At 39.4% G+C, this 15,255-nt stretch overlaps 1 protein-coding gene across 2 annotated transcripts in view; it reads right to left on the reverse strand.

The window, feature by feature from the left end:
- Positions 1 to 15,255, reverse strand: part of tmem65 (transmembrane protein 65) — an 80,787-nt gene that overhangs the window by 16,005 nt on the left and 49,527 nt on the right. For both annotated transcript variants that reach the window (XM_072570741.1, XM_072570740.1), the window contains 3 exons: positions 11,880 to 11,934; positions 8,760 to 8,802; positions 4,075 to 4,180 (listed from right to left, as the gene is read on the reverse strand). In XM_072570741.1, coding sequence (XP_072426842.1) covers positions 4,075 to 4,180; positions 8,760 to 8,802; positions 11,880 to 11,934 — 204 coding nt within the window. The remainder of the gene's footprint in view (positions 1 to 4,074; positions 4,181 to 8,759; positions 8,803 to 11,879; positions 11,935 to 15,255) is intronic.

Raw genomic sequence — 15,255 nt, forward strand, 5'->3', positions numbered from 1 at the left:
TCCACAAAGAATTGACATGGCCCATTTACATTAGGTATTGTGGTAACCAGATTCTTTTCTTTCTGATATGAAAACCTACCTGCTGAAATTAATGATGCCTGCAATATAACAGTTTCTCAATTCAAATATATGCTGACTCCAGTTCATAGGAACATATTAATATTAAAAGGAGAAAGCTAAAAAGCCATCCAAAATTAAAACTGAAATTAAAGAGTGGAATCCTCACAACACAAAATTGTCCAATTTCCTGGAAGGGATCAGTAAAGTTCTCGAGAACCTAAATCCTTTCAAACACACGTGCACATTAAGTATCATCTCCAAAGATACATCATACTTAATTATAAAAAGAGGTACAAATTCCATCACTGACTCAATACTACGTTCATTGATTTACTTGTTGTACAAGGGTTCTTGGAGTTCCAAGTATTTTAAATTAAAATTATAGCCACTGAAGGAAATGTTACTCTCACCAAAAAAAACCACCTTTTAAGCCTGGTCTTCATTGCATACAATGTTGGATATAGAAGGGCCATGAGTGTAACTCCCCAGTTTAATTACCAAAATTAGCAACAGGAGCAGGATTACTGCAATTACACAAGCAAAGAATTAGGAATGGTTTAATTTCAGTTTAAATGATAATGATGGCACTGTATTGTCACTGTGTAGACCAATTTAACGAACTGACCAAGTTAGCCAAGGAGCAGGAATTGCTCTTACAATTTATGCAAAGGGGGAAACTATGGCTTTTTTCACAGAACAATGCACCTCTGGAACCGGTTTAATTATGTGGTGAACACTGATTCACGAGGACTGAACCTATCTCAGGCTTAGGCAGAGACCATCTCATGGAAAAGGGAGTTACCTTGCAATGATAACACTAATCAGGGCTAGGGTGGTCTCCTAGTCTAATGTTGGATGGCTGCCCCAGTTGGTTCAAAGGTCAATTTTCCAGTTATTGCCACCTTTTCCAATTAACCTTTGTTTTCATTTATTTGATTAGTGATCTCCCCCAGGAGATTACAATGGCTCTGGGTGAGTGTGGATTGATTTATAATATACAATACATTGCAATAGTGAGGCGGGGGGGGGGGGTAAGCTGGATAAACTATGCATCTTTTCTTGCTATCATTTTCATAGCAATTTATGTTACCTTAAATTCATCTTAAAGTTATGCTAATTCCTTGAAAAATTCTGAAGTCTAAATTGATTTAAACTCAGCTTTGAGCAGGTTTAAAAACTGGATAAGCTCACTAGGATTTTTTTTAAAAAGTAAAAATCCAACACAACAAAGATCATTGAGCATATAATCACCCATCCTGAAATCTGTACATCCTCAGGCACTGGGGTCAAGGTGGTCATCCAAAATGGCTCACTGAATTTTTTTGGCAAGTCAGGGTGGAATGAATGAGTCATGTTCAGAAAATTGTCTACGTGCACAGCATAGCTTAACCAGCAAATCAGAAAAATCAGCTCCTCAGAAGGATCTAACCTTTCCCTGAAAATAAATATTTAGATGGCATACTATAATGAAATATCACAAAACAAAACCTTAAAGCTGAAACAGACTTCATGATTCATGAAATTTCAAGAGATGATATGCTAATCCAAATCGATTTTGAACTTCTTGAAGAGAATTCAGCCCCTGTCAATCTACAAATAATAACTGCGTTACCTTGTCAGTAAATATCTTAATGTTCTGCCAACACATCCTTGTGGAATGAGGAACATTTCAACTGTGATCTAGACTTCAGCCAAGTTCAGCAATGCCAACAGTACACGAGAGCTTCAATGCTACCATAGCACTAGGCTACTATAGCAAGCAGACCATTTCATGGAAGCTATATTATCAGGACAAGGGGTAAAGGAAAAGAACAAAGAACGAAGCAGTCTAGATGACGTAATCCAGGATTTAAAGAAAGGTATTTGGGTGATGAGTGTGATAATGGTCCTTGATTTAATTTTGGCCTTTTAGTTGGTACCTGAATCTCTTTGCAAACAGAAGTTCACTTTTCCAGTTGTTCGTCTCAAAGCTGTCACTTTTACTGGGACAGTAGAGTTAGGATCTCAACAGGATATTTGCTGATGTGACAGAGTATAGTAACCATGACTCTGTTTTCTGACTCCAGATTTCTAGCAGACGTAGTCCAGATGTAGCTAGACAACAGTCAAAAAATAGGGGACTCCAACCGATTTCCTTCTGCTTAATGGCCATTTTCTAACAAAGCAGGAGTCCCTCTCACCTTTACACCCATGATCCACACAACAAATCCATCTTCTGCACATAAGTCCCCCAAGTACAATGTGGATTAAAAAAGGGACTGAAGTTTTTCATTTAGAATCCTTCCTGGTGTCTGGTAAGTTGGACAGTTAAGCACCTTAAAAAAAAAGGAGTTGGTATTCTCCCATTATTGAGGGTTATCACATTCATTCAATAACCTCCCCATTTTTCTACTCCACCTTTACAAAATAAATTTCCAATTCTGAACTAATTCATTTGCATTCTTTCCCTAGTCTCTTCCACAACATCTTCTGTTGAAGATGTTAAAAGCAGAATAGTGGCTACCTGGAACAGTATATGAAATGACCTTATAGAATGGTTCTCATGATATCACCAGCAACACTTCAGCACCTTAAAAGAAAGCATCAAACTTCAGTTGAGTTAAGAGAAAACTGAGTCCAGCCTTATTTAACACAAATCTGTACTCAAAGACTGCATCTTATACTGAAGACAAATATTAGAATGCCATTGGCCTATCATATCACAGTAGTCAAATACAAATCAGAGATCCAAAGATATCATGTTCTCAAGCAGTCTCCATCTAGTTCAAAATATGGCCACATTTTGTCAAAATAGAAACACCATGCGGGTACGATTACAATTCATCACATAATCTTCAAAACAAAACAAGAGAAAATCAAACCAGACCCAGGTATAAATATAGCCCTTCCAGCAGCCATATTATTGTCACTGGATAATGATGTATCCACCAACATTCACGAAAATTTCCATGCTTGAGGTACACTCTTGTATTACTTAAGGTCAGAGGCAATCTAGACAAACTAACACATCTGAAGACTGGCCTATCTTTGTAAGAAAGGGTCACAACAGTCTTTGATTGGATCTGCCTGTACCCACCAGAGTAAAATGAGTTACTCACGATAATAATTTGTACAGTACACCCATAGAAAATATTTGGGTAGAAACTTAAAGGAAGATCTAATTGAAACGTTTAAAGTGGTTCAACATTTGATCAAGTTAACAGCTGGAAACTATTTCCTCTGGCAGCAGTCAAGAGCAGAACCTCGAAATTATAGTGAGTACATACAGGGTGATGACAGGAAGCATTTTTTTCATACAAGGGGATAATGGAAATCTGGAACTTCCTCTGCCCAGAAAAAGCTGTTGAGGTGAGATCAATTCAAATTTTAAATGGTTATGATATAAGGGAGGGTTTTGATTGGAGATACAGACAGCCATTATTTTATTGAATGATGGAACAGACTCAAGAGATTGATTCATCTTTTCCTGTTCCTATCAATCTCTCAGCTGACTTTCACATCCAGACAAACATGAAAATAGCTTGTGAGCACTCAGATTCTACCATGACACTAATGGCATGACACCTAGTGTCTCTTTTTTTTTACCTTTGGAGGAAAAGATGACAAACACCTGATCAGAGAAGTTTAAATAATTTAAACATGAAGGTTAACTGTGCTAGTTTCCCCTATTTTTCCAAAGAAGGGTTACTCGTTATGCAATACAGATGATTAACAGATTCAATGGGAACCTGTTAATTAATTTTACCAGCTCCAAAGTCATTTAGTAAAATCTAATTCATTCCAACATAATCTAATTTTCATGGCAGGCAGCTTAACCAAACTGCGTTGTGTAAGCTGCAGCAAGGAGCCTGTAAGATGAGTCTGTAAATTGATGTGAACGGACAGGAGTTTGCCTGGCTTCCGATATAATATTTTCCAACATACAAGGCAGGCTGCTGAGATATTTGTAATCAGGAAAGAAAGAAAAGAGAAAGGGAATATAGCATAGGAGTAGCTGAAAATTTAAGCACTCACCAGCTGCGAGCTAAGTCGTGTTTGCCACATATCAGCCTGTTTTGGGTTTAGATCAGGACTTGGTAGACCCAGTCTTGATGCAAGAGCCTCCACATACCCTGCAAGTCTGAAGCAGTCAAAAATAGTATTAAGCTTCATTAGATTAATCACATATTAAGTCACAATCACATATTCCTAGAGAGGGAATGCAACAGGCAGTCAGCTCCCAGACCTCTTTAAAGTAGGCTCATGTATGCAGGTGTATGTATAGGGATGGGCAATAAATGCTGGCCAGCCAATGCCCACGTCCCATAAGCGAATAAGAAAAACTGCTGTGCCCCTGACAGCAGGGTAGTTTTATAGCCTTTTTTAAAAAATGGTGTACTGTATAATATTTCAAGATGGGAAGAATGTTACAAATACTTCCATGTTCAAAAGAATGTTCACTCCAACCAATCTGATTGGGACAGACTTTAACACAGACAAGTTGGTATTGAACTAACATCACAAAAGCATATTGCTTTCCATCTCAACTAATGTTTAGTCCAACCATCTGTCTGAATTGAATGTATTTGCAAGCTTCAGTTCAGTTCACAATCATAGTCTATTTCTTGCACACCACAACAGTTGGTAAATAGGGTTGCAAAGTAAAAAAATTATAAGTTTGAAAAGTGAGAAAGACTTTTCACAGTATAATTTAGATTATGTAAATGAATAAGTAAACAGTGAAAACAGAAGGCAGTTTTATCTTTTTTTCAAAAACATGAGCAATCCCTGAGGGACATAATCAGCATGTAAATTAGTGGATGGTTTACAGATTTCTTCCCGAGCGCGTACCCAGCATTCCCTTCCTCTGAAATCTTAAATTCTCTTGGGGAAAAATTTATCCAACAGACTGCACTGAAGGACCACTCAACCCAAAACATTAATTCTGAATTCTTTCCATAGATGTGAGGCCTGCTGAGCTTTTCCAGCAATTTGTTTTTGCGCCAGCATGACATAGGCACAAGATACATAACACAGCACAAAGGAATGTGTATTTCCAATAACAGAGGCAAAAACAATGACTGCAGATGCTGGAAACCAGATTCTGGATTAGTGGTGCTGGAAGAGCACAGCAGTTCAGGCAGCATCCAAAAGTAGCTTCGAAACTTGGATGCTGCCTGAACTGCTGTCCTATTTCCAATAACAGGCAAGTGAAGACCTCATTCAAGGGGTCAAAACATTGCTCTAAACGGATGTGATTCATCACATTAAAATTCTAATAAACACTCTTCAAAACTGTTTTCATTCAATAATTAAATTGCTTTAATCAGAATAGAGCAGGACAAAAATGTTGATTAATTTTTCATTTGTGTAAGATCTATGAAATATGCTAATGCATTACAGTCTCAACAAATCCAAAGATCTCGTACAAAATATCCAACATTCCAAAAACAGTTTATCCACTGTCTAACAGACACTGAAACTGATGGCTCTCCACCCAAAGATGATATTCATTAGTCCAAGGGGTGAAAAAGTACACAATATCCAATGACTTTATGTGCTTCTTTTAAAACTAATTCTTTGCCTAACAATCTGTATATAATGTGGAATGGGTTAATAGATTGCAAAATTTCCATTTAAGAATAAGTTAGCATATATCTTGTACACCAATCAGTCAATGCTCTTAGATATCTGTCCAACAGAAACGACTTTTGTAAAACACAGTTATACAGAGAAAGTACCTCAAGTATATTTCTTGTCCTTAAGAGCATAGATAACTGAGAATATAATTTTTTAAATATTCAAGGGATGTTGGTACTGCTGGAAAATATAGCAAAATAGTGATGGCTCACATCCTTAATTCTCTTCAAGAAAGTGTTCGTGAGCTGCCTTTTTAATCCACTATAATCTGTGCAGTGTCAGTACACCCACAATACAGTTGTAGAGCTCCAGGATTTTAGACCCAACAATGTAGTCGCTCCAAATCAGGATCGTGAGAGAGACTGAGTGGAACATGTTCTTCGTAATGTTCCTATACATTTGCTGCCCTTACACATCTCAGTGGCAGAGGATACAGGTCTAGAAGGTGACGAAGCAGCAGCATGGGCAAACTGCTATAAAACACCGTGCAGATGGTACATGCCAGTGATGGAAGGAGTGAATATTCAAAAGGTTCCTTCTAAATTAGAGTCACTTACAACTTAAAATATTAATGGCTTCTTTTACTACAGATGTTTTCAAACCTGATTACTGCCTTTGCCTCAAAGATTACCAGCCTTTCGGTTTGGAGGTGCACGCATCCAGCAAATGGACAGCATTCCATCACATTCCTCACTTGTAGTGGGCAGTTAGGCTTTGAGTAGTCAAGAAGCAAGTTACTTGCAGAACTTCCAGATTCTGACCACCTGTTGTGGCTGAAATATTTACACAGATGAGCCAATTCATTTCTGGTCAATGATGACCCTCAGGAAGTTGATGGAGAATGCAGTGGCGATGGTGCCACTGAAGCTCAAGGGGAGATGATTACACATTCTTGTTGGTGATGGTCTTGCCCTGGCACTTGTGTGGCACAAATGTTACTTGTCAACGATCAAGTCAAGCCTCCACCAGGTCTTGTTGCATGTGGATCGCTTCGGTAGGTGAGAAATTGTGAATGGGGCTGAGTACTGGAATTATCAGTGAAGAGCTCCATTCTGATACCATGTTTACCTCAGGAAAATCCTGTCACATCCAGTACGAACCTCCAACATCCAAAAGCATCTTCCTTTGAGCAAGGTATGACTACAACCTGTGGAGCTTTTCCCTAAGACCATTGACTTCAGTTTTGCTAAGGCTGTTGATCTCTCTCTTGGGTCAAATGCTGCACATATATCAAGGGCAGTAATCCTCATCTCATCTGAGATGTTCATTATTCATTCATGGATGCAGGTGTCACTGGCAAGGTCGGTATTTGTTGCTCGTCACAATTGTTTTTGAACTGAGTGACTTGCCATGGCAATTGCACAGCCAACCATATTGCTGTGGGTCTGGAGTCACATGTAGGCCAGATCATGTTAGGACACCATTTCCTTCCCTGAAGGAAGTTAGTTTACAACAATTGATGATAGTTTCATGGTCAAAATCACAGGGATAAACTTTATATTCCAGATTATATTAAACTTCATCAGTTGCACTGGTGACATCCTTACCCAAGTCTCCAGAGCATTATTTTAGGCCTCTGGATTGCTAGTACAATGATATGACCAGCATACCACCATTCTTCAAATAACCTCTTACCCATGTTTGCCAAGGTTGTAATGAAGTCCAGAGCTGGTGGTCCTAATGAAACCCCACACTTTAAAAAAGACAATAAAAGGCTAGATTAGGCTACATTTGTCCAACTTTCATGGACAGAATAGATCAGAGCAATTTTCCACTGTCAAGTATATATAAATCTTGTAGCTGTACTGGAGCAGTTTGGCTGGGACACTGCTCATTCTAGAGCACACAAACGGTCCTGACAGGGGGTGTTTCATGTCAAAATCTTGGAGCTCCCTTCCTAACAGCATTTTGGGTATCCCTGCACCAACAGATTCAAGAACAGAGCTCACCATCACCTCCTTTAGGACACCAGGGGTAGGTAATAAATGCTGGCCTAGCCAGCAACACCCTCATCCTGTAAATACATTTTTTCCAAAAACTCTAGCCAGAATACTGTCAGGACCTACAGTTTTTATCTAATTTGTTTCTTCACTGCCTACCAATTTTCTGAGCCAAAATCCTGAAATAACTGGCACAGCAAAAATATGTAGATCAAAGAATGAATTGACCAAAATCTAAATAAAAACTGAACGAACTGTGGTTGCTGTAAATCAGAAGCAAAACCAGAAGTTGCTTGAAAGGCTCAGGTCTGGCAGCACCTGAGCAGAGAAATCAGAGTTAAGTTTTCAGTCCAGTGACCCATCCTCAGACTGATGGTAGCTAGGAAAATGTTGTTTTACCATGCAGAAGATAGAGTAGGAGGAGGGGGTAAGTAGTAAATGACAGACAAAGGGGTAGATAACATTCTATCGGGGGGGGGGGGGAGGGCAGGGAATAGATGTTAATGGAGACGGTTAGTGGCTAACAATACGTAGTGTGTCATGGCCTTGTAGGTGTGCAACTCCCACAACAGGACTTGTTATTACATAGTCTGCCATGACTCACTACCTATTGATAGTCTACATTAACAGCTGTTCACCCTCCCTGGCAGATGGTTATCCACTCTTTTGTCTGTCCAACTGTTCTTCTCTCCCCATGGAATTCATCCCCATCTATCGTGTACTCCTCACCTCCTCTTCCGACCCTAATTTCTGCATTTAAAAACTGACACTTTCCTAGCTACCGTCAGTTCTGAGGAAGGGTCACGGGACCTGAAACATTAACTCTGATTTCTCTGCACAGATGCTGCCAGACCTGCTGAGCTTCTCCAGCACCTTCTGTCTTTGTTACCAAAATCTAAGATGAACAGTTAAAGTTGATAGAAGCTGATAAAGTAAAAATATGGCCGTAAGTATTTGTCAGAAGTTATACAGTTCAACAGCAATGTTAGTTACATTAAAAACATAACATCCTTCAGCTGAATACAGTGCCCAACAAGGAACCGCTCGCTTGTAGGAAATTGGGGAAGTGCTAGAAATATGACAAAACTTAATCTGAAGTCCTCGTGTTTATAATTATTCAAATTCATAAATTATACTTACCCCAGGCCAGCTACGTCAGACACAAGGTTGCCGAGCGCTGCAGCTGTTTTGTTTATAAAGAAAGGATAGAATTAGTCAAATTGTAGACAGAAGGTCAACAAATTGGGTCTGTTTCATAAATAATTAGACGGCACAATTTTATTTATTTCCCTCTGCTGAAGGCACAATGCTGAAGTACAGTTAATTTAGAGAGGAGATTCTTGATTATGTGAGTTGCCCGAGGGACATTAGAGATGAACATCGTCAATTCCGCTCTCCCCCGACAGTCAAATAGGTACAAACTACGCAGCAGGACTCATTGGAAAGCAATTACAACAGATTCCGGCTGACTTCTTCCCTCAATAATCCCAAAATGATAAGAGTAATTTTAGGATCTTTACCACTGCCTGCCGTGATTAGTAAACTCGGCACACACTGGGAATTGAACCTGTGATTTCTTTAATGGATTTGCGAACACGTGGGAGCCCATTGGTGGTGGACATGGTTCGAGCTCATCAATTGCTGTATTCAACACAATTCAGGACCAGGAAATGATGTGGTCTTTGTCACATTAAAAACACCCGGCAGATGATCACTCTTGGACACAAATAGATGTGGTCTGATACTTCAAAACAGTGAATGTCGAAAACATTGTGTCTGAAACCCGGCGGTTACCATGCACTGTGTGCCTGGAGTGTAGGCTGTACTCGGTTTAGGGCAGTTAAAATCTTCTCATCAACTTCTTTTAAACCTTCAGAAGGGAATTAATCTGAACATGGGGCCTTTTTAAAATCCTTATTTTCTTCATTACCGTTTTTATGCTCGGATTATTTTGGTGACTCCCTGTACCTGCTTGGAATTTCTTAAGTGGCAACGTCTTCCATGACTGAAAATACTGTTAAGTGTTCAACATGAAAGGGAGGGAAGAGTGGGGAGGGCAGGGAATTGGGGGAGGAAGGAAAGAGCAGGGAGGTGGGGAAAGGGAGAGGAGAGTGGGGATTTGGGGTGAGAGTGAGAGGTTGATGGGGGAAGAGGAGACCGAGAAGTAGTGGGGGGGGGGGGGGGGGGGAAGAGGAGAGAGGAAACTGAGAAGTAGTGAGTGGGTGGGAGGGAAACCGAGAAGTGGGGGGGGGGGAAAGAGAAAGAGAAGAAGAGAAGAGACCGAGAAGTGGGGGAGTGGGGGGTGGGAGACCGAGGAAGGGAGGGGAGAGGGAGGATCAGGTGGGAGATAAATTGTGGGTGGGTGACAAGGGAGCAAAGTTTTACTGATGTCCATATTTCTGCCCTTCAACAAATGCAATGTAACCAGTTTTCTTGGGTGTAAATCTTACAGAGCCACATCAGGCTATATCACTTGCTTTGTGTTTTTAGCAGTTCTTTAAGCCACAGTCAGAAATGGAATGTCAGGTGTGAAAATCCTAAAAATAACTAGTGGATTTATTGGGTTACATGACAATACACAGTTTCTCTCATTTCACTGGCTTGTAAAAAGACTGCTTCATGCTGAATAAAACCCAAGACAACAACATGCACTAATGATGTTTTCTTATTAGCAGCACCTATAAGAATTAATGGGCTTCTCAAAAGCTATTTCTCATTCTGGGGAAATAATTTATTAATATACAATTGTAAGAGTTGACTTTGCTAAACCTGAACAAAATACCGAGCACAAATGTAAATCATTTTGCACTGTAATTGACCTATATGTTCTGAGAGTTATTTGAAGAAAATGAATACGTAGTGAAGGATTACTTCCTTATGGATATCAAGATGCACTGCAGAAATTTACCAAAGTTTCTTAGACCAATCCTTCCTAACCCACGACCACTTCCATCTAGAAGGACAAGGGCAGCAGATATATAGGAACACCACTAATTGCAAGTTACCCTCCAAGCTACTCACCATTCTGACTTGGAAATACATTACCATTCCTTCACTTTGCCAGGTCAAAATACTAGAATTCACTCCCTAGCAGCACTGTGGGTCACCCAGAGCACATGGACTGCAGTGGATTTTTTAAAAAAATCAATCATTCACAGGATGAGGACATCACTGTCTCAGCCAGCATTTACTGCTATCCCTAATTACCTATAGGGCAATTAAGGGTCATCCATTTTCCTATGGATTTGGAGTCACATGTAGTCCAGTCCAGATAAGGTTGGCAGTTTCCTTCCCTGAAGGACATTATTGGACTAGATGGGTTTTTCCAACAATCGACAATGGTTTCATAGTTTCACCAGACTGTGAATTCTAGATTTTTATACAATTTAAATTCTGCCGTGGCAGGATTAGAACCCAGGTACCCAAGTGTCTTAAATTAATAATCCAGCAATAATACCACTAAGCTGGGCAGCTCACCACTACCTTCTCAAGGGCAACTAAGGGTGGGCAATAAATACTGGCAAGCCAGCAATGCTCACATCCCATGAATGAATAAAAAAACCCAGTAGATCTTCCAAAGAAAAGAAATTGAGATGGTGACAATTAGGAGCTGGCAGGCATACATTTTCTAAGGACACAGACGTGCACACTTACAGCTAGAAACTGAAGGTAATGATAACTAAAGCATACTGGCTGTCTTCATGACCCCAGGTTAATGGTGTAACATCTTCTTGTAATATGGCAGCCAACACAAACATGTGCTTGAGTAAGTTGAAACTGAAAAACATTAAGAGGTAATTGAAGCCCAGTGGATATTTGTTTGAAAGTTAGATACTTTGTGAACTGCTTACAGATACACAATAATGGGAACCAAGTCTGTCATGCTGCTGCTTCAGCAATCTAAGCATCCGGTTGCTGCCGTGTAAACATGTCCTGTTCTGAGCAGTAATTGAAATGTCATAACGTTTAAGGCTATAGCCCAAGTGCTGGCAAGTGGGATTCGTGTGGACAAATTGGTGCAGAGTTGATGGGCTGAAGGGTCTCTTTTGTGCTGCATGATTCGGTCAGAAACCTAACTTCCATCGAAGTGTTACACCCACAATTTGCTATACAGGGTGACAGCCAATTCTTTCGGAATTGACCAATTTCAAAATTGTGGTGAGGTGGGAAAAAACATTCCCAAGTACATAAAATTGACAACAACCCAGAAGCAATTCAAAGATTTCTTGAATGGACAAAAATTATTTTAAAAATGCTCACCTGCCATTGTGGAAATGCCAAAAATAACTCCAATGGATAACTCAATCTGTGTCCCCTATGAAAAAGAGCAAAAATTAATATTGTAATAAAATGTTTCACTACTTTAAGCCAAGCACATGTAAGGTCTGGCTCATTTCAAAGTGCTACTCTAAAAGGTAGCAAGTACAATATAATAAAATATTTAACTTTATATTACCGGGTCAGTTTAAGGACTAATGCTGCACACCATTTGATCCCAAGCTCAGAGTCATAGAACTGTTCATCACAGATCCATCAATCCAACTTGTCCATGGCAACCAGATATCCCAAATTAATCTCATTCCATTTGCCAATATTTGGCCCGAATCCTTCTAAACCTTTCCTACTCATGTACCCATCCAGATGTCTTTTGAATGTTGTAATTGTACCAGTCCCCATCACTTCCTCTAGCAGTTCATTCCATACATGCACTATCCTCCGCTTGATAAAATTGCCCCTTTGATCCCTTCTAAATCTTTTCTCTCTCACCCTAAACCAATGCCCTCCAGTTTTGGACGCCCCCTCCCCTGGGAAAAAGACTATGATTATTCATCCTGTACATGCCCATCATGAATTTATAAACTTGTGCAAGGTCATCCCTCAGCCTCCATACTCTAGGGAAAATAGCCCCAACCTATTTAGGCTTTCCCACGAGCTCAAACCCTCCAACTTTGGCAACAACTTTGCAAATCTTTTCTGAATCCTTTCACAACATTATTCCTATGGTAGGAAGACTAGAATTGAACACAGTATTCCAAAAGTAGCCTAACCAATGTCCTGTCTTCTCAATTGAATTATGACATGGAGTCAGACAGCTGAACCAAATCAGACTCCCTCCTTCTGTATTCACAACCGAGTAAAATTAAAAACTTCAAAAATTGCACAAAATTGACCACAAAAAGATTCTTAACCAGACTTTTTTTTAATGTTCAATCCTAGATTATGTGAACAATCAATTCTCAACACCAGCTTGTTGTTTAAGTGAAAGATTTAGCAATTTTTTAAACAATGCAATAACTTCAGTAGAGCAAAGTTAAACGATCTAATCTAATTTAGCTGTTCCATAAACCCAAAAATCTTTGGTTTCAGCTCCATTCATACAAAAGACAAAAACACAAATAAATAGATAAAAGAAAATAAAACTAGGCAGATTACTGAAGTGATTTTCACAATGTGTTGTTTGACCAGCATAGATGATTGTTTCTTGATTGATTTTTTTTAAGATGTTGATTGGGGTCACCTTGACAGTTCACTCAAATAAAGGCAGTCATGCTTTTAACTTAGCTTTCTATTGTTTGAGCTTCCAAGAGCTGCTTGTGTTAAGTTAGGCAGAAAGCTTTCAAATTTTTATGCTGTAGCACCAACAGCCAAATTCCTTCTCACAGAAAAGTTTTGGACTTTAGGCGTATGAGTCCAAAACCTAATTCACACACTAACCACTCCTTGACAGACTGACCATCTCCAGCATAAGCCCCAGTTACTACACAACATCTGCCATCTGTTGGAGAATAAAGTACCTTCTAGACATACTGGAACCCATTCCAAAGGTACTGACCTCATTAACAGCCATACTCTGCTACCTGCTTAAACATAATGACCTCCCCTGGTATCGAAGGGTCTACAGAATCTTTTGATGAGGAACCAACCTGCAATTAACTTTCAGGCCTGGTCTCACAAATAAACAAAAACGTTTGTTTGGTCTGTTTACCTTTTAACACAAGCTGCTAACAAAAGTCCAAAGTCATATTTAGCCAACAGTTCCCAGTTCACTGCTCCAAATCAAAATTGATAAAACAATAAAAATGAAAATAATGAAAAATCAGTGTGGCATCTACTATCAGACTAAAAACACTTTCCCTTTTTCTGGTACAATCCAATCAGCTTCTCCTTTTTTTTTAAATATATAGTATCTCCAACAATTCTCACTTAGAATTAGTGTAATTTCCCGAATACCTGGCAGAGATATATTATAATAGGGTCATTTCAACAATGGATGGCAAAATAATAACAGGAGAAAATAGGGAGGTTTGATAACTATTTAACTCATGGATTGTCTTGAGGATCCTGTTTACTTTAGTTTGTTAGAAATTTATTTCCACTGAATTTCTCCTACGGTAATTTTTGAAAAAAAAACTCAAATTACAGGGAGTTCTTTAAACAACTGGAACAAGAAATTAGAGTTTCTTGCTGCAGACAACAATTGAAAGTGTGCTCAAAATATGGTTCCTTTTTAATTCCTTAAGTAAGCACATTCTCCTGCAAGTAATTCTGCAATGGAGTCCACCCAATTGTCCCTTTTTTTTTCCATTTTCAGAACTGTAATGGGCAACTTGAAAAATAATTTCATTGGATGTGGCCGTCTTTGGCAAGTCCACCATTTGGTGCCTATTATCTTGTTTCCCTTTCACCTGGATGATCTTCTGTCACCCCAATCCCATAAAATATGCCCATCCCTTTCCTCTAAGCTTTATAGAGTAACCAATCCCTCCATGACACCTTGGTTCATCCTTACAGCTCCTGTTTTCCTCTCCCACACGCTTTCCTCTATAAGCATAAGGGATGCAATATTTCCCTACACATTTCCCATACCATTATCCTGGGCCCGTATCTAATAACTACTCTAAGCTTCATTACATGGAGAAGATTTCACAAAAATGTTCTACTTGTAAGCCTGATCTTCCCCTTACTTGCCAATTTCATCACCCACTAGCTCTCATTCTGATGTCCCAATCTTTGTCTTCTGCACTGTCCCAGTGAAGTCAACTACAATCTCAAGGAACAATATGGCATTTTTTCTACAATGTCCTTTGCAACTGTTTAGCCTTAGTTGTGCTTAAGGACTTCATGCCATAATGAGGCTCCTGTCTTCTTTCTGCAGTCAGTGCTAACAATAAAGGTTAATCGGGAAGATGGATTGAAAAGCAAATTGATAATTAGAATGCCACTTTCAACATATCACTTAAACAACTGTTTCTGTCCTTCTGTGACTATTTTAGACTGCCTTTAGTTCTAGAAATCACCTTCCAAAACTAAAATCAAAGAAACGTTATGGCACAGAAAAAAGCCATTCAGCCCATCCGGAAAAAAACTGCCACTCTTTAATTCTACCTATGAGCATCAGGTGCTTGGTTTATCAGACAAAACCATTCAAACATGAGAGAAACAAAAACTGCCTACATCCTTAGGTTATGCAAGTATACCATTTCCAAGGAATGCTTAATGTATCTAATTACTGGAAGGTACACAGACACAGTTAGGTGCAATCCACCATGCCAGTTTTCAGTGGTTAGCACTGCTGTCTCACAGCTCCAGGGACCCGGGTACAATTCCACCCATGGGCAAGTGACTGTGTGGAGTC

Source organism: Chiloscyllium punctatum, chromosome 5 (genome assembly GCF_047496795.1).
Source record: "Chiloscyllium punctatum isolate Juve2018m chromosome 5, sChiPun1.3, whole genome shotgun sequence".
Classification (NCBI taxonomy): domain Eukaryota; kingdom Metazoa; phylum Chordata; class Chondrichthyes; order Orectolobiformes; family Hemiscylliidae; genus Chiloscyllium; species Chiloscyllium punctatum.